We start from the raw sequence: 27,748 nt of genomic DNA, 5'->3' as shown, positions 1-27,748 counted from the left end.
TTTTTGTGTCATCCATAAACTTACTAATTCTGCCTCCTAAATTCTCATAACTTCTAGAAATGATGAACATAAGTGGACCCAGCACCAATTCCTGTGGAACACCACTAGTTACAGAATTCCAGCCTGAGAAGCAATCTTCCACCACCACCACCTTGTCTCCTACTGTCAAGCCAATTTTGTATCCAATTGACAAGCTCTCCCTGAATCCCATGTGATCTAATGTTCCTAATTAGTCTACCATGCGGAGCCTTGTCAAACACTTTATTAATGTCCATGTAGATAATGTCTGCAGCTCTGCCCTCATCAATCTTTTTGGTTACGTTCTCAAAAAAGCTCAATTAAGTTTGTGAGAAACGATTTCCCATGCACACAGCCATGCTGACTATCCATAGTCAGTCCTTGCCCCTTCAAATGCATATAGATCCTGTTTGTTGGAATCCCCTCCAATCACATACCCACCACTGATGTCAGACTCAGGTCTGAAGTTCCCAGGCTTCTCCTTACAACCATTTCTAAAATAAAGGCACAACATTAACCACCCTCCAATCTTCCGGCATCTCACTCGTGGCTGTAGTTGATACAAATAACTTTGTTGGGGGCCCTGCAATTTCTTGAGATTACATTCCCTACAGTGTGGAAATAGGCCTTTTGGCCCAACCAGTCCACACCGACCCTCCGAAGAGTAACCCACCCAGACCCATTTCCCTCTGACTAATGCACCTATCGCTATGGGCAATTTAGCATGGCCAGTTCACATAACCTGCACATCTTTGGACTGTGGGAGGAAACCGGAGCACCCGGAGGAAACCCACGCAGACACTGGGAGAATGTGCAAACTCCACACAGACAGTCTCCCAAGGCTGGAATCGAACCTGGGACCCTGGTGCTGTGAGGCAGCAGTGCTAACCACTGAGCCCATGGCTTAACTTCCCACAATATCCTGGGATGTACTTGATCAAGAGATTTATCCATCTTTTTGTTTCTTAAGCCTTTCAACACTTCCTTTTCTGTAATGTGGACTGTTTTCAAGACATCAATATTCATTTCCCTGAGCTCCCTAGCCTACATTTCTTTCTCCACACTAAAAACTGACGTGAAATATTCATTTAGTATCTCTCCCATCTCCTGTGGTTCCACATATTGATGACTTTGTTGATCTTTAAGGGCCCTATTCTCTTCCATAGTTTCTTTATTGCTCTTAATGTATTTGTAAAATCTTTCTGGCTTTTCCTTAGTCTTATCTGCCAAAGTTTTCTGATGTCCCATTTTTGCCTTCCTGACTTCCCTCTTAAGAATGCCCCTACTCCCCAATACTCTTCTTGAGATTCACTTGATCTCATGAGTTTCCTGAAATTATTGCTTTCTGGCATGAACCTGCTGAATGATTGTTCTTCCACAGCCCTCGAGTGTGGGAATTCTAAAGATTCATCACACTCTGAGTGAAGAAATTCCTGCTTATTTTAGTCCTAAATGCTTCAACCACCAGTGCCTGTCACCCCCTGGTTCTAAACTCAGCAGCCAGGAGAGACATCCCTTTTTTCTGTGGATGGTGTCCTTTATAATGAAACCACTGAAATCTGATCAACACGTTAACTTAGAAACTTTATATGGGAGGGGTAATGTTAAATTTTCTAAGTTTACACCCAGGTCTAAAGCAGCTGTACATCAATCCAAAAATGTCAGGCACTACAGTGAACCTGTGATGGTGTTTCTGTGAAAACATTATTTTTCAGATTTACTCAAGACATCAAGTGCACGGCATGCTCAGCGTTTAAAATGAAGAAACTACCAGGCCTTTAAAAAGGTCTCTGGTACATGTAAGCAATAGCTGTGAATTTAAATGCTCCTGGCAGATGTGTTTTCTGCACCCAGAGTGGGGTTGAACGTGGATGGCACCCAAACATGGCTGACTCATGGCCTTCCCATTCAGCCCCTGAGCTTCCCCCCTCCCCCCTCCCCCGTAATATTGGAGGCAGGCATCAAAACTGGCTGCCTGCCCACCCGCCATATTAATAAGACACTGGAAGGTCAGTTAAGATTGACGTGAATGTGTCATAAGTTACTTGGTGTGGACAGGTGCGCTAGTTTTTAATGCTGAATTGAACCAAGCAAGAAAGGATGAGGTGCCTCAATCCAGGGGTGTCCTGCAATGTATCTGATACTGTCCCTTCTCAACTGCACCTTCTGTCTAAGAGAAGCCAGCACCTACCCTTGCTGCCTCTCTCGGGTCAAAAATCCATTCCCACTAGAATCTCCTCGTAGTTAGCATGCAAGTCCCTCACTTTTAACCAGTTTATTTTTTCAGTAGCTCCTTATTCCCACAATGTAGGCTTGCAAGGAGTAAGTCCAGCCCATGTTTTTCCTGAGAGCTGGTGAGGTTCAATCAATGGTTGTCATTTCTTCTTCTTCCTCCTCCTCCTCTCCCCAGCCCACCCTGTCAAATGTAGCCCAATGCTTCACAGTTTCAAACGTTTAATTTCCATGTATAAAGTATGATTTTACAGGAGGAACATGACATCTGTTCATTGCTATTCTCAAGGTCCGATTGCTTATCAATGATTAGATTAGATTACTTACAGTGTGGAAACAGGCCCTTCGGCCCAACAAATCCACACCGACCCGCCGAAGCGTGACCCGCTGAAGCGCAACCCACCCATACCCCTACATTTACCCCTTCACCTAACACTACGGGCAATTTAGCATGGTCAGTTCACCTGACCTGCACATCTTTGGACTGTGGGAGGAAACCCACGCAGACACGGGGAGAATGTGCAAACTCCACACAGTCAGCTGCCTGAGGCAGGAATTGAACCCGGGTCTCTGGCGCTGTGAGGCAGCAGTGCTAACCACTTATGCTGATTAACATTGGTTTTAAGGTACCTTTCTTCGTGCACTTCCCGGGAAAGTTTAGTAACTCCTCTTTGGTCGGGAGGCAGTAGTTTCCTGGCAGTCTGTTTCTTGTCTTCAGGATAGATGAGTAAAGAGAATAGAAAAGATGATTACCAGGTTCAGATAGTCCTTTTAAGAACTGCGCTGTTAATTATCTAGGTAATTGTTTTGGATAATTCTGAGATTTGTCTGTCCCTTTGGTGATTTGTGAGTGTTATAGAATGTTCATTAATCTTTTTTTGAATATCTTGATGTAATTAGACCTGCTATCTTCTGCCACCCTCCTCTTGAAACAGAAACAAATGGCTTGCTCTGATTATAAGGAAGACTCTGTGACACTGTCTTTACCTCTGCCTATTGCAATCTCTAATAAACCATGATTCACGCAAAATATTGTCCACTATCCAATTTGCACCAGGTCATGTTCAGGCCTTACCTCTACTTCCCCTACTTTGTTTGCCACCCCTCATTGGCTTCCAATTGATCAGTGTGCATAAATTCTCATCCTTGTTTTCAAATCCCTCTGTGCTCTCACCCTCTGTAACCACCTCCAGCCCATGAAACCCTCCCAATCTCTAATCTGCTCTGTCCCTACACCACTCCCTTTATTGTAGTCTCCTTGTACTTTGCAAGGTTTCTGTATTGAACTAATTCCAGTCTCTCCTACATCCCCCAATTTCTGTTGCTCCACCATTGGCTGCTGGGCTTTAATCTCTGGAATTCTCCCAACCAGCCTAACGATCTCTCTTGCTCGCCGCTTCACTCACCCTCTCTCTCACTCGCTCCCTCGCCATCTGCCCCCATGGCACTCCTTTACAGCATTCGGATCAAACTTTTGGTCACTGTGCCCAAAATCCTGGTGTAGTTGTGAGTCATGTTTTATTTGATAATTGTTGCCATGAAGCAATTCAGGACACATTGCCATGTTGAAGGGAATGGGATAAATGCAATTGTTTTGCTTATGTAATGATTTTTCAAGTCAATGCCATCTGGAGAACCTTCGAGCACAGTAATTTGTTTTGAAGTGCAGTTAACACTTGGCCAGGTGAACATGACAGCCATTTTGTGCACTGTCATATCCACCATCAACAATGAATTGAGTAGCCAGCTAGCTTGCTTTTGCGGAGTTGGTCAGTTCATCTTGCAACAGCGTCCAGCGTGCTTTTGAATCTCTTTGAGGAGCTTACCCAGCTCATAGGCCCTCTGTTGACTGTCCCATCCCGAGCTGATACCTGTCTTGCTACCACACACTCTATTAGTTCTTTAAAATGTAGCTCAGATGTTGCAGTTGCAGCACTGGATGTGGGTGGGGGTGGAATTGTGAAACAACTTGATCAATTTACGTTTAAAATGAGCATTTGTGTTTCATTATTTCGATTGCATGCCTACTGTGCTGTATAAACAGATTACATGATGAGGAGCCCTGGGATGTGACTTGTATCACGTTTGTAACAGATCTGTTGCTCGTCAGTTAAGAGTCAAACTGTTGCATAAGTTACGTCCTTGTGAGGTAGTTAGTTGCATCACCTTGAAATGATGACCGTCGCGGATGTTAGTGTGGGTCCCTTCCTGCACGAATTGCCAGCTCCTCGAAGCCAACATTTCAACTTCTTTCATCTATCTTTTCCCTGCAGACCACAGCCTTCACCCAGTCACCTGTACAGCCAAGAATATTCCATGAGAACAGCCTGATTCTGCCTGCTGTCTTGCAGTTCTGCACTAGTGTGCAGTAGTTACTCGCTTCATTACAAGTAGTGGCCAGAATCCAATATATTTCTGCTTGTTGTAATTTTTTCTTTTGGTGGCATTTTCAGTTCTCGACATGGAACAAATGGTTTCTGTCATTGGTACTGCACTTTGAACCTTTCAATTGAATCTCTTTCTTATATTCACTGGTGGACATTGTGTGTTAATATTTATTTTTCCAGCTTGCAGACATTCCATTTCCTAGCTAGTTATATCTCACCTTAGTACTCTAACCATTCCCTGATTCTGTGAACCTGATCCCTCGTGGCTGGTGATAGGCTTCTGACTTAAATCTGGCAACACCACAGCAAACATGGGGCTTCCAAAGCTTTGACTCTTAGGCTATGCTCAATCTCATTCAAACCTCTGCTGCTTACGTCCTAGCTTGCACGAGGTCCTGTACACCTGTCATCCCAGTGCTCATGGGTCTATGTGGACTCCTGCTCTGGCAATATTTTAATGTAAAAATTATTGTCCCTGTTTCCAAATGACTTCACAGCCTAGCAACCTTCCCTCTCACCTCCCCTCCATTTTAAAAAAAAGTTGTCTCTAGCCTGACAATCTTCCCACATTTGTCTCTTCCCATCCCTGTTCTCCAGTTCTGCCATCTTGCACACTGCTGATTTAAATCATGCAAATGGATCCTTTTTCTTAAATACAGTACCCACTGGAGTGAGAGATGTCAGTGCCATGCTGTACAGCAACTGAAGTGTATTGATATGGTGAGCCTTTAACTGAGCGTGTGAAGGAGTGATACACCAATGCAAGGATAATTCAGCCTGCTAACGATCATGCCATTGTGGAAGAGGAATAGTTGCATGGTATAGCAATTGCAGAAATGTGGCTCAGGGATAGGACTGGCAGCCTAATGTTCCAGGATACAAATGCTATAGGAAGGATAAAAAAGCGGGCAAAAGTGGAGGGGGAGTGGTGTTTTTGATAAGAGAGAGTTTTACTGCTGTACTTAGGGGGAATGTTCCTAAACATCCAGGGAACTTGTTTGGAAGGAGCTGACAAATAAGAAAGGGATGATCACCTTATTGGGATTGTATTATAGACTCGGTAATAGTCAGTGGGAAACTAGGAAACAAATTTGTAGGGAAATTTCAGTTATCTGTAAGAATATTAGAGTGGTTATGGAAGGGGATTTTAACTTTCCAAACACAGACTGGGACTGCCATAGTGTTAAGGGTTTAGGTGGATGGGAATTAAGTGCATACAAGAAAATCTTCTGATTCAGTATGTGGATGTACCTACTAGAAAAGGTTTGAGGAGAAAGTGAGGTCTGCAGATGCTGGAGATCAGAGCTGAAAATGTGTTGCTGGAAAAGCGTAGCAGGTTAGGCAGCATCCAGGGAACAGGAGAATCGACGTTTTGGGCATAATTCCTGAAGAAGGGCTTATGCCCGAAACGTCGATTCTCCTGTTCCCTGGATGCTGCCTAACCTGCTGCGCTTTTCCAGCAACACATTTTCAGCTACTAGAAAAGGTGCAAAGCTTGGTGGGCCAGCGACCATAATTCTATTAGTTTTAACATAGTGATGGAAAAGGATAGACTGGATCTAAAAGTTGAAGTTCTAAATTGGAGGAAAGCTAATTTTGATGGTATTAGGCACAAACTCTCAAAAGCTGAGTGGAGGCAGATGTTCACAGATAAAGGCACGGATGGAAAACGGGAAGCCTTCAAAAATGAGATAACGAGGGTCCAGACACAATGTATCCCCATTAGGGTGAAAGGAAAGGCTAGTAGGTATAGGGAATGCTGGATGATGACAGAAATTGAGGTTTTGGTTAAGAAAAAGGAGGAAGCATAAGTCAGGTACAGACAGGAGAGATCGAGTATAAAGGCAGGAGGAGTATACTTAAGAGGGAAATCAGGAGGGCAAAAAGGGGACATAAGATAGCTTTGGCAAATACGGTTAAGGAGAATCCAAACTGTTTTTATAAATATATTAAGAACAAAATGGTAACTAGGGAGTGAATATGGCCCTGCTGAAAATGTGTTGCTGGAAAAGCGCAGCAGGTCAGGCAGCATCCAAGGAACAGGAGAATCGACGTTTCGGGCATAAGCCCTTCTTCAGGAATATGGCACCTCAATGATCAGCAAGGCAGCCTATGTGTGAAGCCACAGGAGATGGGGAAGATACTAAACGAGATATTTACTGTGGAGAAGTGCATGGAAGATATAGAATGTGGCAAAATACATGGTGACATCTTGAAAAATGTCCATATTACAGAGGAGATGGTGTTGGATGTCTTGGAACGCATAAAAGTGGATAAATCCCCAGACCTGATCAGGTCGATCCTAGAACCCTGTGGAAACCTTGAGAAGTGATTGCTGGGCCGCTTGCTGAGATATTTGTATCATCGATAGTCACAGGTGAGGTGCCAGAAGGCTGGAGTTTGGCTTCCATGGTGTCATTATTTAAGAAAGATGGTAAGGAAAAGCCAGGGAACTATTGACCGGTGAGTCTGTCATCGGTGGTGGGCAAGTTGTTGGAGGGAATCCTGAGAGACAGGATGTGCGTGTATTTGGAATGGCAAGGACTGATTTAGGGGGAGTGAGCATGGCTTTGTGCTTGGGAAATCATGTCTCATGAATTTGATTGAGTTTTTTGAAGACATAATAAAGAGGATTGATGAGAGCAGAGCAATGGACGTGATCTATATGGACTTCAGTAAGGCATTCAACAAGATTCCTCATGGGAGACTGGTTAGCAAGGTTAGATCTCATGGAATACAGGGAGAACTAGCCATTTGGATACACAACTGGCTCGAAGGTAGAAGACAGAGGGTAGTGGCGGAGGGTTGCTTTTCAGACTGGAGGTCTGCCACAAGCTTTGCTGCTGGGTCTACTGCTTTTTGTCATTTATATAAATGGTTTGGATATGAACGTAGGAGGTCTAGTTAGTAAGTTTGCAGATGACACCAAAATTGGAGGTGTAGTGGGCAACAAAGAACGTTAGCTCAGATTACAACAGGTACTTGATCAGATGGGCCAATGGGCTGAGGTGTGGCGGATGGAGTTGAATTTAGATAAATGCGAAGTACTGCATTTTAGAAAAGCAAATCATGGCAGGACTTACCATTAAGTGTATAAGGTCCTAGGTAGTGTTGCTGAACAAAGAGATCTTGGAGTTCAGGTTCATAGCTCCTTGAAAATTGAGTCTCAGGGAGACAGGATAATGAAGAAGGCATTTGGTATGCTTTCCTTTATTGGTCAGAGCATTGAGTATAGGAGTTGAGAGCTCACGTTGTGGCTGTACAGACATTAGGCCACTTTTGGAATATTGCATGCAATTCTGGTCTCGTTTCTGTTGGAAGGATGTTGTGAAACTTGAAAAGATTCGGAAAAAATTTACAATGATGTTGCCAGGGTTGGAGGATTTGAACTATAGGAGAGTCTGAATAGACTGGGCTGTTTTCCCTGGAGCATCGGTGGCTGAAGGGTGACCTTATAGAGGTTTATAAAATCATGAGGGGCATGGATAGGATAAATTGGCAAGGTCTTTTCCCTGGGGTGGGGAAGTCCAGAACTAGAGGGCATAGGTTTTGGTGAGAGGGGAAAGATATAATAGGAACGTAAGGGGCAACGTTTTCACACAGATGGTGGGGCATGTGTAGAATGAGCTGCTAGAGGAAGTGGTGGAGGCTGGTACAATTACAGCATTTAAAAGGCATTTGGATGGGTATATGAATAGGAAAGGTTTAGAGGGATATGGGCCATGTGCTGGCAAATGGGACTAGATTAGGTTCGGATATCTGGTCGGCATGGAAGAGTTAGAACGAAGTGTCTGTTTCCATGCTGTATGACTCTGTGACTGTTATTGACTTCACCCCTTCTTCACCCATGATCCTACACAGCAAATTGTCTGACCACAGGGCAGTGCAAGTATGCAGATGTGCACCCGTAACCTTCAAGTTACACATCCTCTCCGCATGACCGCATCTTGCTTTAAAAAGTTCTTTCCTCAGACACACACTATAGTATGCTCCCTTTTTTGGCTCTAAATTGCCATTTACTTCTCAAAATTTTCCATTTGCAAAAATGTTACTTGATGTTTGTTTTTAAGAATGAAACAACAGTGGATTTCACTTGCGCATCTTGCCTGGAGTGATACCTGAAGAATGTAGAGGAGAGTGCTATTTATAGTGCAGAGGATAGAAAAATAGAGAGTCCCAATCTTGTGCTGTTGCCAGAGACAGCAGAGAAACACTGCTGCAGTGCTCCAGCGAGACACACAGACAGTGATGACTTTTTCAGCAGGGAGTTTCAGACAGCTCAGTACACAACACAAAAGTACTCACTAACACATAAGCAAGAAGCTATAGTAGGCTCTTCAGCCACCCAAGCCTGCTCTGCCATTCTATAAGGTCACGGCCCATCTGATCTTAACCTAAAATCCTCACTCTTGTCTACCCCTGATTGCGTTCCCCGCCTCATTAAACAAGAATCCATCCAGTCGACCTGAAGACTATTTCCACCACCTTCTTAGAAAGAGATTTCAAAAGATTCATGGTACTCTGAGAGAAACTAATCTGTTTTAAATGGGTAACCCTGATTTTTAAATAGTGACCCCCAGGTCTAGTTTCTTCCACATCGATCCTGTCAAGACCCCTCAGGATAAATGTATTAATACAGCAGCAATTTCGTTATGGGTTTTGAATGGTTTGGGTAGTGGAAGGGTTCATGTACAAGAACAGATAGCTGGGAGTGAATTGCTTAGGTCTGATCTTGGAGAATTGCTACTTTTGTGTACGTAGCACTTCTAAATATTTCACAAACGTCCCAAGGAGCTTGATGTGAGTGTTCCAGAACAAAATTTGACAGTCTCAAAGGCTTGAAGGGCAGGTTCAGTCAAAGTTGTCAGTTTTGAAGACGCGATAGGGAGAGAGCTGTAGAAGATTAGCAAGGGAATTCTAGAGTGTCTGATCCAGGCATTTGAACACTGCCAGTGCACCATATATCTGTATTAGGTCAGAAGTCGCACTACACCGGGTTTATAATCAAGACTTTACCTGATGAAGGAGCAGCACTCTGAAAGCTTGTGATTTTAAATAAACCTGTTAGACTATAACCTGGTGTCAGTCCAACAGCGGCACTGCCATATCATGTATATCTATATAGCACAGTGCTCTCAGGCTGTGTGGTTACAATGCCACCCCAAGCACCTGCCCCCGTCTTTATTTTTGCCCAAAGCTGGTCTTTATTCAGACAGTCTGGTTTTGACTGTCTGAAAAGCCATATTTCACTTAGTGGTTGTAAGCATATAAGGAAAATAATAAAGATTTTTGAAAAAACTTGCAATCTAGGTCTTCCGCCCCAAGTCTTGGAATGTTCGAAGCCTTCCTTTGGTGTCTTTGCTTTAACTGTATGTACACATTTGCAGTAGTTTTTTAAACAAGGGAATTCTTTACATGCTCACAGTGCACTTCATAGCTTTCTACTGACGTTAACCCTCCCACTCTCACAGGCATTTTAGGGAAGAATGGTTAGGAAGAAGCAACTTCTCAAAATTGTTTCTAAAAACATTAATGATTTTAAACTACTAGCTGTTCTCAGGCAGCATCCTTATACCAACAGAGCTTTGTTCCAGTGAGTTGTGCAATTACCTTTGATGGAATACCTGAGGGGATATAAGTAAAGCATGTCAGCAGTTACTGCCATCTGTCCAGCTTTTCAGGTTTATTGCTTGGAAGTGGGATTTCTACTCGGTCCTCCTCACCAGGAGAGCATGTTTGAAGTTTTAAAAGCACTGTGTTTGTCCAAGATAGAGGATTTGGTATCTTTCCCCGCACACATTTTGTGAACATGTATTCTCTTCTTCAGCAATGGCTTGACAGTTTCTGGAGTCATCTGATTGTTTTAATTGTGTTTGGAGTAGAAACCAGTGTCAGCCATGTTTTATCCACAGTATCCTGTCTCAAGCCCCTCTTACTCAGGAGTCAGTGATCAATCCAAAAGAAGTAGGATTAAATTTTGCCTAAATGAGGGCATGCTTTACAATTTGCACAAGCATCTAGTGTTTGTGATCATTATTAATGTTTTTATGTGAACTTGGGAAATTTACAAAAGAATCATTTGGGGCCACCTATTATCTTCAACATATCAGGCCAGATAAGAGAGTTTGGTGTGGTCACTGCTACTGCTATTAAATCAATTTTGTTGGTGTGCTTCCTGACTCTATAGTCAGACTGCGTGTTCCCCTGTACTCAAAGCTGAGACTTGTCACCCTGGTATTTTGTTCCTCCCCTGTCTGAAAACCCCGAGATAGGGGAATGCAGTGGCTGTCTATTTTTTGATGCAGAAAAATCCAATTGAGGTGGGTTCTTCACATCCTCCTCTTCCTCCTCCTCCTCCAAAAAAAAGCAGTCTTGGAGACATTGGTGAAAAACAGATACTTTCTTCAAATGTTCTTTCAAAGAGATCAAGGTGTCACTGGCTAGGTCAGCATTTATTGCCCATCTTCATTTGCTCTATTTGCATTTTTCTCTCTTGCTGCTCCCAGAGCGTAGATAGTAGGCCCATTTTCAGAATACTGTTCCCTCTGTGCTTCCTCCACCAGCAATGCCTTGACTCCAAACTCAGAACCTTCTTGCTTACTATTGTCCATTGCAGTGACTGCAGGATTTCACCTCTGGTCATTTTTTGTGTTGTGGATCCAGATTCTCAAGAAGTTGTTAAAATTAATAAGAATGGGCGTTATAGGGAGAAAGGAGCTAAAAGGGGCAATGTGTAGTCCAACAGCCCCCTTAACACTTTCAAGCAAAGAATATTTCTTTGCTGCAACACTGACTGAATCATGTTAGTTTAATTTTACTGCATCTATTTAGGGAGCACACGATGTTTTTCAGGCACTTCTTGGACATTGTGTTAAATTGAAAGCGCAGTGGCTTATGCTGGCAAACTGGGCAGCCATTTCATGCAAGGCCATGCTGATTGGTCCATACAATTGTAATTTATCGAGCGGGAAGTTTTCGCCAAGAGCCGGACTGTTTTTTTTCCCAAAGCTAAGCCAGTGGAGAGCATTTGGCATGGCCTCCATTGAGCATCCTGTCTGGCATTGGGGCACACCCACTGTTATATAGCGGAGTGCTGGCCTAGATTATGGCCTCGAGCTGTGGGCGTGGAACTTGAACCAAATCCACAACCTTTTGACCCAGAGTGCAGTAGATGTTTCAAAGAAATATAAGTTATCCATCTGAAATCTACAAATGAGGGGATAACCGATAATTAAAATCCGGCATCTATCCATACTTGCTGTGTGTTGCTGCTGTTCTTTCTGTCACCTGTTTCATGGGAATAACCTGGAGTTAAGCTGTTAGTCTAGCGTTGACAGGAGGACGTTGTTGTACAAATCTTGCACGGGTAGTTTGATTGCAGAGCTGTGGACATAACAGCTCCTGATGGAAATATGGGAAATAGAACAAAATGTATGCTTTCCCAACTTGACTTAACCTGACCTTTAACCATAGAATCATAAAATCCCTATGTTCGGCCCATTGAGTTTACACTACCCTACAAAGAGCATCGCACTCAGACACACACCCCTACCCCATCCCTGCAATTATCATGGTTAATGCACCAGCCTGTACATCCCTGGGCACTACAGGGCAACTTAGCGTGGCCAATCCACCGAACCTGCACATCCCTGGACACTATGGGAGGAAACTGAAACATTCAGAGGAAACCCGTGCTGACGCTGGGAGAATGTGCAAATTCCACACAGACAATCACTTCAGGCTGGAATTGAACCAATGCTAACTACTGAGCCACCATGCTGCATATTTAATCTGTTGCTCACTGGGGTGACAGTCAATTTTGAGACATTTGCATTGGTTTTGTTGACTGTCTTTTCAATTGGAGGTCACATGCGGAGAGTGAGGGTGCAGGAAAAAGTGGGCCCGCTTTATTGGCAGATTATCCACCATCTCAAATGATCAGTCCCTGGCTGCAGTGTCCCATCTGCGAGAGGCGTTGCACATCCCTAGCAGATCTCTTGACGGTGTCTCCTGTACTTATGACCTTTACCACCTGGTAGGATAAGGACACAGTGGCTAAATGGTTAGCACTCTTGCCTCAGCACCAGGGACCTGGATTGGATTCCAGCCTCTGGTGACTGTCTGTCTGTGTAGAGTTTGCACATTCTCCCTGTGTCTGTGTGGATTTCCTCTGGTTTCCTCCCACAGTCCAAAGATGCGCAGGTTAGGTGAATTGGCCAAGCTAAATTGCCATTAGTGTTTAGGGATGTGTAGGTGGGGTGCGTAAGTCAGGGGTAAATGTAGAGTGTTAGAGTAGGAGAATGGGTCTGGGTGGGTTACTGTTCGGAGGGTCAGTGTGAACTTCTTGGGCAAAGGGCCTGTTTCCACACAGTAGGGATTCTATATTCTACAGATACATAGGAACACCACTGTCTGCAAGTTTCCCTCTGAACCACACACTGTCTTGATTTGAAACTGCATGTCGCTGTTTCTTTACTGTCATTGGTTAAAATTGTTCCCTAACAGCACTGTAGCATACTGACAGCAGATGGAGTGCATACAGCAGCTCACCACCAATATCTTGAGGGCATTTAGGGATAGGTGACAGATGCTGACCGTATACCTATGTTCAATTACTTAATACTTTGTAAACCTACCTTGTGGCTCTTTCTTGGGTGTATGAGCATTTGGATGTACTGAGATCCTGAAAAGCTCAGGAGAAGTATAGGGCTTTATGTATGGTTTCTGACCTGCTTTGTTGAAAGTGTGGAACTGCACTGTGCTGAGCAGAAAAGTCTGTGAATTGATTCTGGTTTTCACTGAGTTCACTGATCTCCAACAAGAAACAATGGGTGTTGAATCCCCACCATCAGCACAACCGTGCAAGGAAGGGGATTTATTGCTATGGTCCCTAATTGTCAGCCAGTGCCTGATGTTGTATAGTGCGCATGTGTAGGCTGGCTTCCACTTCCTGTAGTGTCTCTTGGTTGAAGCTTAGTCTCTATCTTGTTGCATGGAGCATGACTCATTCCAGTGAGATTCGTCCCATTGGAATTTCGACAGAAAAGGGGGAAATTGTAACGAGTCGGGGTGACGGAAAAGCAAGAATATTCATAGGGTGAATCTTTTTTGACTTGGTGGTCAGTATTGAGTAGGCTCGTGTGACTCATTTAATTTCCGATGTAAAACTGCATTTCCTCTACAGAGCCTGCCCCCTTAATAAAAAGCACAGTCAGCGTCTTTACTGAACGATTTGATTTCTTCACTTGGAGTAATTTGCCCCAGTTCTGTTGTTTGTGGGTGAGGAGGGGAACAGAACCAGTTTCCACATGGCACCTCCTTCCTGGAACTGAGCGGGTCTGCACACAAGAATTAGAAGCAGAAGGACGCCATTCAGCCTCCCCTGCTAATCAATATGATCACATTTTAGCTGATCAAAGCCTCAACTTCACTTTTCTGCCTGTTCCCCATTAACATCTGACCCTGTTACCAAGATATGACTAGTGTGACTCCAGGATAAGGATTACCCCTCTCGGATTTCTGAATTAGAAGGCAGAATGAGGTGTAACCTCTTAAGCAAATGAGCAGTACAGCAAGAGCAATATTAATCTTCACGGCAGGACTGAATGGTGTCTGAATCATTCAGCAGCTGCACTGACCAAACAGTGTTTTTGTTCCCATTCAGTCTGACCTATTGAAAGGGAGCTACTGTTTGAATGTGTGCCTAATCCTGAAAAGACTGGATTTCCAGTCACTGTTCTTTAGATCAATACCTGCAGATAAAGTAGCATATTTGAGAAAAGTTCAACTCATTGAGAGGTACTTTATGGTGTCAAATGTGATACAATAACTGAAGGAGTCCTTTTGTTGCATTTGTCTTTTTGTTATTCCTGCTCCTATGTGGGCGTGCTTTGAGGTCTGCTTGAATTCAGAGCCCCAACATACAAGAGGATCTCAAGTGTGATTGTGTTTTGTCTCTGTATTTAAAAGGAAATAACGAGGGTCGTAGAGTCATAGAGTTGTACAGCAGGGAAACAGACCCTTTAGTCCAACTCGTCCATGCTGAGCAGATATCCTAAACTAAACTGGTCCCATTTGCCAGCACTTGGCTCATATCCCTCTAAATCCTTCCTATTCATATACCCATCTATTTAACCTATCCATGCCCCTCATGATTTTATCAACCTCTATAAGGTCACTTCTCTGCCTCCACCCCAGGGAAAAGATTTTGCCAATTTATCCTATCCGTGCCCCTCATGATTTTATCAACCTCTATAAGGTCACCCCTCGGCCTCCAACGCTCCAGGGAAAACAGCCCCAGCCTATTCAGATTCTCCCTATAGCTCAAATCCTCCAACCCTGGCAACACCATTGTAAATTTTTTTTAACATTTTCAAGTTTCACAACATCCTTCCAATAGGAAGGAGACCACAATTACATGCAATATTCCAAAAGTGGCCTAACTAATGTCCTGTACAGCCACAACATGAGCTCTCAACTCAATGCTCTGACCAATAAAGAAAAGCATACCAAATGCCGACTTCACTTTCCTATCTACCCGTGACTCTACTTTAAGGAACATGAACCTGCACTCCAAGGTCTTTTTGTTCAGCAACACTCCCCAGGACCTTACGTTTAAGTGTATAAGTCCTGCCATGATTTGCTTTTCCAAAATGCAGCACCTCGCATTTATCTGAATTAAACTCCATCTCGCTCCTCAGCCCATTGGCCCATCTGATCAAGAACCTGTTGTAATCTGAGATAACGTTCTTTGATGTCCACTATACCTTCAATTTTGGTGTCATCTGCAAACTTACTAACTAGACCTCCTATGTTCACATTCAAATCATTTATATAAATGATGAAAAGCAGTAGACCCAGCACCAATCCTTGTGGCAGACCACTGTTCTCAGGCCTCCTGTCTGACAAACAACCCTCTGCTACCACCTTCTGTCTTCTACCTTCGAGCCAGTTGTGTATCCAAATGGCTAGTTCTCCCTGTATTCCATGAGATCTAACCTTGCTAACCAGTCTCCCATGAGGAATCTTGTTGAATGCCTTACTGAAGTCCATATAGATCACGTCCATTGCTCTGCTCTCATCAATCCTCTTTATTATGTCTTCAAAAAACTCAATCAAATTCATGAGACATGATTTCCCACGGACAAAGCCATGCTCACTATCCCTGATCAGTCCTTGCCTTTCCAAATACATGTAAATCCTGTCCCTCAGGATTCTCTCCAACAACTTGCCCACCACCGATGACAGACTCACCGGTCAATAGTTCCCTGGCTTTTCCTTACCATCTTTCTTAAATAATGACACCACGGTCGCCAAACTCCAGCCTTCTGGCACCTCACCTGTGACTATCGGTAATACAAATATCTCAGCACAGGGCCCAGCAATCACTTCCGTAGCTTCCCATAGAGTTCAAGGGTACACCTGATCAGGTCCTAGGGCTTTATCCGCTTTCACGTGTTTCAAGACATCCAGCATTACCACATCTGTAATATGGACATTGTTCAAGATGTCATCATCTATTTCACCACATTCTATATCTTGCATGTCTTTGACCACAGTAAATACTGATGCAAAATACTCAATTAGCACCTTCCCCCATGTCCTGCGGCTCCATACATTGGCTGCCTTGCTGACCTTTGAGGGGGCCATACTTTCTCCCTAATTACCATTTTGACCCACTCCTTTTCCCAACTGTACCAGTCTTGGAAAGATCTCTCTCATCCCCTTTTTTTGCCCTCCTGATTTCCCTCTTAAGTATACTCCTCCTGCCTTTATACTCTTTTAAGGATTAACTCGATCTCTCTTGTGTGTACCTGACTTATGCTTCTTCTTTTCTTTAACAAAACCTCAATTTCTGTAGTCATCCAGCATTCCCTGTACCTACCAGCCTTTCCTTTCACCCTAAGAGGGACATTCTGTCTCTGGACTCTCATTTTCCATCCGTCCCTTTACCTGCGAACATCTGCCCCCAATTAGTTTTTGAGAGTTTGTGCCTAATATCGCAAAATTAGCTTTCGTCCAATTTAGAAGGTCAGCTTTTAGATCTGGTCTGTCCTTTTCCATCTCTATTTTAATAATAATAAAATAATGGTCACTGACCCCAAAGTGCTTCCCCACTGACACCTCACTCACCTGCCCTGCCTTATTTCCCAAGAGTAGATTAAGTTTTGCACTTTCTCTGTTAGGTACATCCACATCCTAAATCAAAAATTTTTCTTGTGCACACTTAACAAATTCCTCTCCATCTAAACCCTTAACACTATGGCAGTCCCAGTCTATGTTTGGAACATTAAAGTCCCCTCCCACAATCACTCTATTATTAGACTCATAGAGATGTACAACATAGAAACAGACCCTTTGGTCCAACTTGTCCATGCCGACCAGCTATCCCAACCCATTCTAGTCCCACCTGCCAGCACCCGGCCCATATCCCTCCAAAGCCTTCCTATTCATATGCCCATCCAAATGCCTTTAAGTGTTGCAACTGTACTAGCCTCCACTACTTCCTCTGGCAGCCCAAATAGTCTATATGTTCCAAGTTTAGATTAGATTAGAAACCCTACAGGGCGAAAACAGGCCATTTGGCCCAACAAGTCCACACCAGCCGTCCGAAAAGTAACCCACCTAGATCCGTTCCCCTAATCTGTATTTACACCAGACTAATGTACCTTAAACTATGGGCAATTTAAGCATGGCCAATTCACCTCATCTGCACACCTTTGGACTGTGGACGGAAACCGGAACACCAGGAGGAAACCCATGCAAACATGGCGAGAATGTGCAAACTCCACACAGACAGACTCAAGGCAGGAATCAAACCCGGGTCACTGTCACTGTGAGGCAGCAGTGCTAACCACTGAGCCACCATGCTGCCCCAATTCCAAGTTTGCAGGCACTATTTTAGAGAGAACTGAAATCTCTTTCCGAATTTGTTTCTCAATTTCCCGCTGACTATTAGGGTTTCTGTAATACGATCCCATTAAGGTGATCATCCCTTTCTTATTTCTCAGTTCCACCCAAATAACTTCCCTGGATCTATTCCTAGGAGCAGCAGTAATGCTGTCCCTTACCAAAAATGCCACTGCCTCTCTTGCCCTCCTTTCTAGCCTGGAATGTTAAGCTGCCAGTCCTGTCCATCCCTGAGCCATGTTTCTGTAATTGCTGTGATATCCAGTCCCATGTTCCCAACTGTGCCCTGAGTTCAATACAAGAGGCCTGATGGGGAAGGCAGATGAAGTAAATGCAGTTTATCAGTCCAACCTTACTCTCTGCTTTGCTCCTATTTGCCCTGACTGTTTGACCCACTCCTTTTCCCAATTGTACCAGTCTTGGAAAGATCTCTTTCCTCACTATTTCCCTAGGTCCCCCCCACCACCCCTTACTTGTTTAAATCCCCTACCCCCGAGCAACTCTAGCAAATCTCCCTGCCAATATATTAGTCCCTTTTCAATTCAGGTACAATCTGTCCTTCTTGTACAGGTCACTTCTACCACAGAAGAGATTCCAATGATCCAAAAATGTGAACCCTTCTCTCCTGCACCACTTTGTCAGCCACACATTCATCTGCTCTATCCTCCTATTCCTACCCTCACTAGTTCATAGCACCGGGAGTAATCTAGATATTACTACTTTCGAGGGCATCCTTTTTAAATTCCTGCTTAACTTTTTATATTCTCCCTTAAGAATCTCATCCTTTTCCCTTCCTGTTTTGTTGGTTCCAATGTGTACAATGGCCTCCTGCTGGTCCATCTCCCCTTTGAGAACATTCTGCACCCTCTTTGAGAGATCCTTGATCCTGTCGCAAAGAGAGCAACACACCATTCTGAGTTTTCATTGCTGGCAGCAGGAACGTCTGTCTGTGCCTCTGCCTAGAGATCCCCTATCACAATGAATTGCTTGGAACCTGATATTGCCCCTCATTACTTTACAGCCAGTCAGTGTACTAGAAACTTGGTGGTTCATGCTATTTTCCCCGAGAATCTGTCACCCCCTACATTTTCCAAAACACAGCATACTTGTTTGAAATGGGGATAGCCACAGAAGACTCCTGCACTACCTGCCCACCTCTCCTACCTTTCCTAGAGTTAACCCATCTACCTGACTGTATCTGTGGCCTTTTTCCCTTCCTATAACTGCCATCCATCACACTCCCTAACTCTTGTAAATTCCTTATTGGCTCTCACTGCCGCTGCACCCGATCCGTGCAATCTGATAGGGTTCGCTACCAAAGACACTTCCTGTCGACATAATTATCAGTAAGGTGGAAAGTCTCCCTAAACTCCCACATCCGACAAGAAGAGCATATCACTCTCCTAAAAGCTACCTTTGCTCCATTTGGATTAATCCCGAGTTGGCAGTCCTACCACTGATGTCTTAACATCCACCGTTTTGCATTTTTCATTTCACTGAGCAGGTGCACACTGCAATAGACATGCCTGCCATGCTGAGTATTTCTGACATTTTCTATTTTCTGAGATTTCCAGCACTTTGTAGTATATTATTTTTTATTATTTTATGGTCTGGTGAGTTGCATTCTTTTGTTAACTACATTGCTGTTAATCTGGGTGTTAAATTCTTTTTCCTGAGGTTCTTACACATTTGATGCAACTGCAACACACCAACTTTTGTGAATGAGCAATCGACTTTATTGAGCACAGTACAGTACAAGCTTTGGTGAAACCCTTAACACCCCTTGCAGGGCTTACGGGGTCATGGCAAAAGCTCTCTCTGAACAAAAGAAACAGTCCTTCCTTTATACTAAATTTTTACATCACGTTAGTAATGCCCACAAGACAACCCCCCCGCCCCCCCCCCCCCCCCACCCCCAGTCTCACTCTCTCAGTCATATGCCACTCGATTACAATGCAGTGACCACCTCACCTCCAGAGGCAATGTAATGTAAATCATCCCTTAATGGTCAAATCTGTTGCAAATTGTTTTTTGTAACTATGGGGGAGTAGTCAAATTCCAACTGTAATGTTCTTATTGATTTCTAGATAAAAATATAAATCATCCTTGAATGGCAAGGAAATGGCCATGTAAACCTCCCACATTCCACCTATAAGACAAAGACGCACCACCCTACCCCTGGGGCATTCAATTTCTTGCAGGTCAGCAGAGCAAATTAACTCTTTAATATCACATAGGGGTCACATGTGGTCCAGATTGGATAAGAGTGGCAGATTTCCTGTCCCTAAAGGACATTATTGAACCAGAGGAGTTTTACAGTAACAATCAAAGTCTCAGGGTCACCATCACTAAACCCAGTTTGATTCCAGATTCATCAATTGAATCTAAATTCCACCAGCTTCTGCAGTGAGGTTTGAATTTGTATCCCTTGAGCGTTGGCCTTGGCCTTTTTTTTTGAGTTCAGTCTGGAATTGTAGCCGTTGCTGGCTGCTGGGCCAGCATTTATTTTCTTTCCCTAGTTGCCCTTGAGATGGTGTGTGGCGAGCTGCCCTCTTGAACCACTGCAGTCCATAGGTGGACCCACAGTGCTGCTGGGGAGGGAGTTCTGGGATATTGGCTCCGTGACATTGAAGGAATGCTCATTTGTTTCCAAATCAGGAAGGTGAGTGGCTTGGAGGCAACTGTGCAATCAGTGGTGTTCCTGCATATCTGCTTCCTCTGACCTAATAGATGGACAAAGTCAAAAATCTGAAGTGGTCCTGAGTTTGGAAGTAGCTGTCTAAGGATTGTTAGTGAATTTGTACAGTGTATCCTGTAGTTAGTGTGTACTGTGCTACTGAACACCATTGGTGGAGGGAGTGGATGCTTGATGTAGTGTCGGCTGTGTTTGCTGGATTGGGATGAAGGGTGCCTTGGGTAAGTTACGATGTTTGTCATACAGGTGTGAGCTGAATTGAGCCGCCTGCACTGTCTCTGGTGTTTTGTCCTGTTAACAGGGAAATTCTAAAGGATCATTAAATAACAGTTGCTCTTATTTTCTGTGCATATATTTTTGTGCTTCAAAAACTAAGTTACTTTCCTTTTTTGAAAATTGCAGCGAAGAGAAATCAGAGGACCACGAGCAGGCTGGGCAAAGGGAGAAGCTGCTGAAAGTGAAGAAACATAAGAGAAGAGAGGAGCGAGATGATGAGAAACATCGAGAAGCCCAGCCTACGGAAGCTCTGGTCCCGGAGCCAGCTGATGGGAACAAAGTTGAAACAGCGGAACAAGAGGGAGCTGTTGCGGCCACCCCTTCCACTCCGAAGCCAAGGCGCTCTCTGATCAGAGACCGAGGCCCATTATATGATGACCCCACACTTCCTGAGGGCTGGACACGGAAGCTCAAGCAGAGGAAGTCAGGCCGATCAGCGGGAAAGTACGACGTGTACATTATCAAGTAGGTCGCTGTGAAAATTGTATTTCAGCCATTTCAGATGTGTTCATTGGAATGTCCTTTCTTGATTCAGCATCTGTCACTGTGGGATCTGTTTGTTTTTGCACATCACGTCTGTTAAAAGTCTCATCCATGCTTTTGTTACCAAAAGCCAAGTTCCCAAATTATGCCATCTCTAAATTCGAACCAATCCCAACTCGCACCAAATCCTGCTCACCCATCACCATCCTATGCTCACTGATCTCCATTAGCTCCAAGTCCAGCAACATCGGAGTTTTTGCCGTTCTCATCTTGGTTTTCAAATCCATCCATAGCCACAGTCCCTCCCCATCGACGTAATCTCCTCCAATCCATATACCCCCCCTATCTCCATCACCACCTCTAGTCCATATACACCTCCTTTTCTCTCGTACCTAGTCTAGCCCCTACATTTCTCCCCATCTCTGTAACCTCCTCCAGCCCTACACCCATTCCCATTTCTGTAACCCCTTCCAGTCCCTACATCCCTCCCCATCTCTGTCACCATCTCTGGTCTGTACACCTCTCTTATCAGTTAGAAGAAAGTGAGGTCTGCAGATGCTGGAGATCGGAGCTGGAAATGTGTTGCTGGAAAAGCGCAGCAGGTCAGGCAGCATCCAGGGAACAGGAGAATCGACGTTTCGGGCATAAGCCCTTTCCTGAAGAAGGGCTTATGCCCGAAACGTCGATTCTCCTGTTCCCTGGATGCTGCCTGACCTGCTGCGCTTTTCCAGCAACACATTTCCACCTCTTATCAGTTACCTTGTCCAGTCCTTTAGAACCCTCCTTGTACCTGTAATATCGTCTCAATTTGTGTAATCGCTTAGAGCCCTCGAATTCTGTGTTCCTCCAATTTCTGCCTGTCATGCTTTCCATGTTTCCAGCACTCACCATTGATGGTCATGTCTCCAGCCTCCTGGGACCCCGCACCCCAGAATTTCCTCCCTTTACTATTTCATCTGCCCTCCCATTCTATAGACGTTCCTTAATACCTCTTTATTGAAGCTTTTAGTCAGTGTTGGAATACCTTTGTGGTTTGGTATAAAATCATGTTTGATAGTGCTGCTCTGTTATGCATTTGGGCAGTTTACCAATGCAATCCATGCGCTTGTTTGATCTCAAATTTCTGACTCAAAATACAGTTCATGTCCCTATGCACATCAAAGTGCTGGGGACATCACAGCTAATTCTTACTTGACCAGGAGTGAGACTATCCGAATGACTGTCTCTTCTTTTAACTGGAGGCACTGACCCTTGCTGTTGAGATTCATCAGAGCAAGGATAAAATCTGGTCTCTTCTTGATCAATCCATTTCCTAAACTCTCTGCGAAATCATCCAAGTATTGTTTAACTAGGGAGGTATGTGGAAGAACTTTGTAAGATTGGTATTTATCTGATTCATCAGCTGCACCTTTTTATATAAAGTGAAACAAAAAAAAACGCTGGTCTTTATTTGTTGAGGGATAAAGTTAGAAAGTTCTGAAAAACACTTTTTTTTAATCAATTTACAAGAAAACCAACATCAAAACTTTAAGAGAAGAGAGTGCTGATTGGTTGGCAATATTTTTCTGTTTGAATTGGTATTCTTACAAATATTGCTGTTAAGTGCAAGAAGCTTTGCCAAAATATGTTGTCTTTTCAAGAGTACTTCAGTTCTGCACTGCCAAACAAATTGAAAAGTAGTCAAGTTGTGTAAAACCTGTTTGGAACTCTGGCTGGTCCACACTTAGAACATTTACTTGAAGCTACATTATAGAAAGGATATCGAGGAACTGGGGAGATTGCAGAGAAGTGGTGGGGGGAAGGACGTGACCAGAAAGGTAGGCATTTATATCTCAGGGAAGGACGGACCTGCTGGGTTTCTTCAAGGTGGTGGTGGTGGAGAAAAGAAGGCTGAAGGGTGACCTAATCGAGGCTTATAAAATGTGGGATCAGTTTCGATGGTGTGGAGACAGACAGTGTTCCCTCCAGTGGGCAATAGGCTGTCAATATGAGAGACTCCCCAAGAAAACCAATAGGGAAATTGAACAAAAGCCCTTTTACCCAAAGTATACTGTATGTGTGGAATGTGGTCCCCCAGGGAATGGCTGAAGCAAACAGAGTAGAGAAAGGGACGCAAGTACAATCAGAAATGATAGCGGGTTATGTTGGTTGCTTTGAATTACTGGGCTGTTTAGCCTGTATCCTATGCCATCACTTAATTCGGTCCTTTCAGTTAAGAATGAAAATGAAAGGAGAATGAAAGCCGGAAATGCTAAAATTATAAATTGAAGCAGAAGTGGTTAACATTTCACAGAAAATGACTGGGACCCCATTTGATACGGTTGATCACATGCTCTTTCTCGATTTCCTCACCCACCCCACCCCCCTACGTGTGTTCTTCCCCCTCGTTTCCCCCCCCCNTACCACCCCTCCAGGCAGTCTCTCTCTTTCCTCCAGCCTGCACTCGGTTTCTCTTCCCCCTGCCTGCTTGACCTCTCAAGCACCCTTGCACGATTCTGCCCCCACTGCTATCTGCCTAGCCTCTCGGACCTACTGTTGTACCCCATAGAGGTCTCCTCGAAGTGGGTAGTGACAGGAATGTAGCCGTTGATCTTCAGCTGTACTGCACGGCCAAAAGCGTTAGCTGGTTTCACCCCTGGCTGTAGGTCACTCGAGAATGTCTCTGAGTAGGAAGAGTTGAGCACTACATGTTGACCAAGCAGTAATTCAGTTAGGATGTGTGTAAGGGTGGTCCCTGTCATGTTAATGAACTGCTGTCATGTTAATGAACTGTCTGAAAGGCAAAGCTGGTATCTGTTGCTAGGAATGGGGCTCAGGTGTGGTGTAACACTTCACTGCTTCCAAGTGCTTTTGCTGGGCATGTATGTCAGATCCCCATTTTAACGATGCCGTTTGTTTTCTGTTCTTCAGCCCACAGGGAAAGGCATTCCGTTCCAAAGTAGAGCTCCTGGCACACTTCGAGAAGGTCGGAGATACCACACTCGACCCCAGCGACTTTGACTTCACAGTCACAGGGCGAGGGAGCCCCTCAAGAAGAGAGAAGAAGCCGCCTAAAAAGCCAAAGAGCCCCAAGTCGACCGGTACGGGAAGAGGCCGGGGCAGGCCCAAAGGGAGTGGCAAAGACAAGAGGGTTCAGAAAGGCGGTCCGTCGAAGAGGTTGTCGGATAAAAGCGCGGCAAAGCTCCTGGTTAAAATGCCTTTCTCAGCTCCCCTGTTGCAGAAGGCTGAAGGAGCCACGTCTTCCACAGAACAACTTCCAAAGGTGCGGAAAGGCGGGCCTGGCAGGAAGAGGAAGTCTGAGATCGAGCCCCAGGCTGTCCCAAAGAAGAGGGGCCGAAAGCCTGGCGGGGGCTTTGTGGTGCCAGCCATGAAGAAGAAAATCATCAAGGAGTCTTCCATCAAGCCTGAAGAAGTGACTGTTTTGCCAATCAAAAAGAGGAACCTGGGGGAGGAGAGCTCCCCCCTGAAAAAGAGAAAAAGTACCCGCATCTTTGAGGAGGACACCAGCATACCGGTAGTGGGGAGCTCGGTGGTGAAGGAAAGCATCCAGCCTGAACAATCAGTGACGGATGGTGGAGAGAAAAGTGGGAAAGGACAGAAAAGCATTAAAAGTGTGATTCACAAGGCAAGAGAGGGGAGCCCGAAAGGCAGGAGTATCAAGAAGGAGCCCCCTCACCCTGCTGACCCCAAGGATTCGGAGCCAGTGGAGGTGACTGCTCAAGAGGCGGAGAGCTCCAAGGACAGGAGGAGCCCCTCAGAACCCAAAGACTTGAGCGCAAGAGCGTGCATGGAGGAGAAGCCTCCACGGAGCAGACCCGAGGCTGACCTGCTTCCAAAGGAGCCCTCAAAGACTGAGCTCGCAGAGAAGGGCAAACTGAGAGGCGAGGGTGATCAGCGGGCTGTCATCTCGACTGTGCCGAGGCCGAGTAGAGAAGAGGCGGCAGATACCCGAGCGACTGTCTCGGAGAGAGTTAGCTGACTTTGATAGGAAGAAGGAAAAAAACATGAACGAGGCAGCTGTTGTGTCTTTTCCTCCTTTGTGAGTAGGGCTCTAACGAAGGCTTTCCAGAGCAGTGATGCTGAACCTCGAAGCTTATATGGGGCAAGATTTAATTTCTAATTTCTTCCTTGAAGTGTTTGCATCTGTTAGGTGGTCAAATGTCAAGTCTGTCTTTGTATTTTGTTTGACTCTCAGAACGATAGTGAGTGAGAGATTCCCCCCCGCCACCTATCCACCGGCCCCTCCTCCACTTTACCCTTGCTCCTTTTCCTCCTTTCCCACACCCTCCACCGTTCCCACTCTAGGAACAACAAACAACAAAAGCTCACCATGCCTGTGCTACAGTGCCACCATAGGGCCCACGTTCAGTCAGTAGGGTGTCAGAGATCCCCACTCCAACTCCTCCAAGTTTCTGAGGCCATTTTGGAGCTTGCCAACCAGATTTCAGTTGTGTCTAATGTTGAGCCCAAACCTACGGAGTTCTGCATTTTATTTTGGGAGGAGGGTGGGGTCTCTGATGCCGGTGGAGGGTGCAAGTTGGTGCGCTGAAGATCTCATGCCCTATGAAATGTCTTGTCGCTAGCATTGTTCGATGTCACTGCAGGTGGTCGCTAAGCTACACGACAGACTCCTAGAGGGCAGGAGGCCAGTCAGTGCACCCAGCTTCAAATTGTACCCATGTGCTGGCCCATTTCAGGGCACGTTTAGTCTGTTTGTACAGTGTCCCAGTTAGAGAGACAACCCGCCCTGCACTCAGTAGAATCTGTCACTGGAGAGACTGTCTCTGTCTCTCTCTTTCTGTCTCTCTCTTTCTCTCTTTCTGTGTTTCTNCTTTCTTACTCTCTATCTCTCTCTCTCTCTGTCTCTCTGTCTCTCTGTCTCTCTCTCTCTCTCTCTCTCTCTTTTTCCCCCCACCACCACAACCCCGAGCCAATCTTATTCATTCAGCCTCAGCCAGGGAGACCCTGAGGATCTTGGGCGTAAGGAGTCATCCTCAGTCATGCCAGAAAAGGGCTTTTTGCCTCATTGTAACAAAGTAAGGGCACAAGCCTTGTCAGCTTGGGCGACATGGATGAGCCGTGCCCTAGGGCAATCTGAACCCCTGTCAGTTTGTGTACAAAAGGCAGCCTCTGCTCCACTGTCCCAAGTAAACCCAACTGTCTGTGCGTGCACCAGCTTAACCTGCAATGTCAGTCAGGGTGCGCGCCATGTCCCTGGGTTGTTGAAGCAAAGTGTACAGTACGGTGAGAGACGCCAGCCTGGACTGGGGGAATGCTGACGCCACAACCACACCGGTGCTCTTTTTCAACACAGAGCCAAAGTTGCTGCCTATCATTGCTGAACCGGGGTGGGAAATTGGGAGGAGGATGAGGAGGAAACCCTATAAATGCTATATATACTTACAATTTCCTTGCGGGAAGTGGGCGGGACTCTTACTGTGAAGAGTTTATTCTCTCTCAATGGGCTAGGATATGTTCTGTGCTTATTAAAGGCCCTTGACTTTCATAAGGGATTTTGGGGAAGGAGGGAACATCCCAACTTATTTTTCAATGGCTGAGCTTTCCCAAGGGGGACAATGATGCAGCAAGCTTTCAAAAGCTAGGCACTCACTTTTTCATTTCCAAACATCCCACATGCTGCAGGTTTTGCCACACCCCACAAACAATGTGCAACTTTTTCCTTAGAACCCAACAGCACTTGAAACCGAACTCGAATCCTCTTTGTTTGCTGTCTGCACCCCCACCGTGTTCATTTCAAAAGTCAGTGTGGGCACTCTAGGAATGAAGCGCTGTTCAACTCTGGTTTTAGAAACCTGAACTTGCTGTACTTCTGTCCCAATTACAAAAGAAACCAGTTGATTCCTCTGGTTTGTATGTAGTGAGATTGAAGGGGGGGGGTTTGTAGGCAGAAATCTTTAGGAGGAGACAGTATCCAAAAAATGACCAACTTTTTTAATGTTATATATCCACACAAATACGTATAGGACAGTAGGGTTAGCAGAGTATTGTTGTCCCTGAGGTTGTGTTCTGTTTATTTTTGCATTAGACTGTTGGTTTGATACTGTGTGTCCGAGCGAGAGCAAGGCCCGTGCTTCCGCTGTACTACGTGAAGGGTTGCAAACACTTTGAAACACTTGCTGCATCCTGGCGTTGGTGCAACCGTTACGGATTCCACATCCCACCTTTCCCGCCAGCTGTCTGCTAGCATTGAATCTTATCCTTCCTGCTTGCACTGTCAACTAGAGAATTTTACAGTACTGTAAGCTGTCCTTTATATCGTGATATTATTTATATCTTAAGATTTTTGATTGTGTTATTTTCTTAAAAAAAGAGACAAACTATGATTGGATCAGTGTACCTGAAACATGCCAATGGCCTACGCTTCCAGACATGACTCGTCTTTACAAAATGGCTCTCGCTGGCTAAAGAAAGCAAGTGATGCCTGGCTATGCCCCCTACCCTTGTTCTCTTAGGGATACATCTGGGCTGTTGAAGGAGGGTGAGGAAGTCAGGCTGGCAAGATGGGTGCCAGCTTGCCAGTCTCAGATCATAAGCTTCGCCATCCCTGGTTTCACTGTGAAAAGTCCGACATTTTCTTAAAATAAAATTTAACAGTATTTTGTTCCCTTTCTGAGTTTTTCGTCTCCTCTCTCTCTCTGTCTCTCTCTGTCTCTCTGTCTGTCTCTGTCTCTCTCTCTTTCTCTCTGTCTCCCTCCCACCCCCACCCTCACTTCCCACACGCCCACCT

At 44.9% G+C, this 27,748-nt stretch overlaps 1 protein-coding gene across 1 annotated transcript in view; it reads left to right on the top strand.

Annotated features, from left to right (window-relative positions):
• Positions 1-25,855, top strand: part of mecp2 (methyl CpG binding protein 2) — a 46,538-nt gene extending 20,683 nt beyond the window's left edge. The window contains exons 2-3 of the mRNA XM_043680056.1: positions 20,644-20,982; positions 23,911-25,855. Coding sequence (XP_043535991.1) covers positions 20,644-20,982; positions 23,911-24,979 — 1,408 coding nt within the window. The 3' untranslated portion in view covers positions 24,980-25,855. The remainder of the gene's footprint in view (positions 1-20,643; positions 20,983-23,910) is intronic.
• The last annotated feature ends 1,893 nt before the right edge of the window (positions 25,856-27,748 follow it).

The sequence above is a fragment of the Chiloscyllium plagiosum genome, chromosome 39 (genome assembly GCF_004010195.1).
Source record: "Chiloscyllium plagiosum isolate BGI_BamShark_2017 chromosome 39, ASM401019v2, whole genome shotgun sequence".
In the NCBI taxonomy this organism is placed as follows: Eukaryota; Metazoa; Chordata; class Chondrichthyes; order Orectolobiformes; family Hemiscylliidae; genus Chiloscyllium; species Chiloscyllium plagiosum.
The sequence above is the reverse complement of the archived record's forward strand: the minus strand, read 5'-3'. Positions and strand labels throughout refer to the sequence as shown.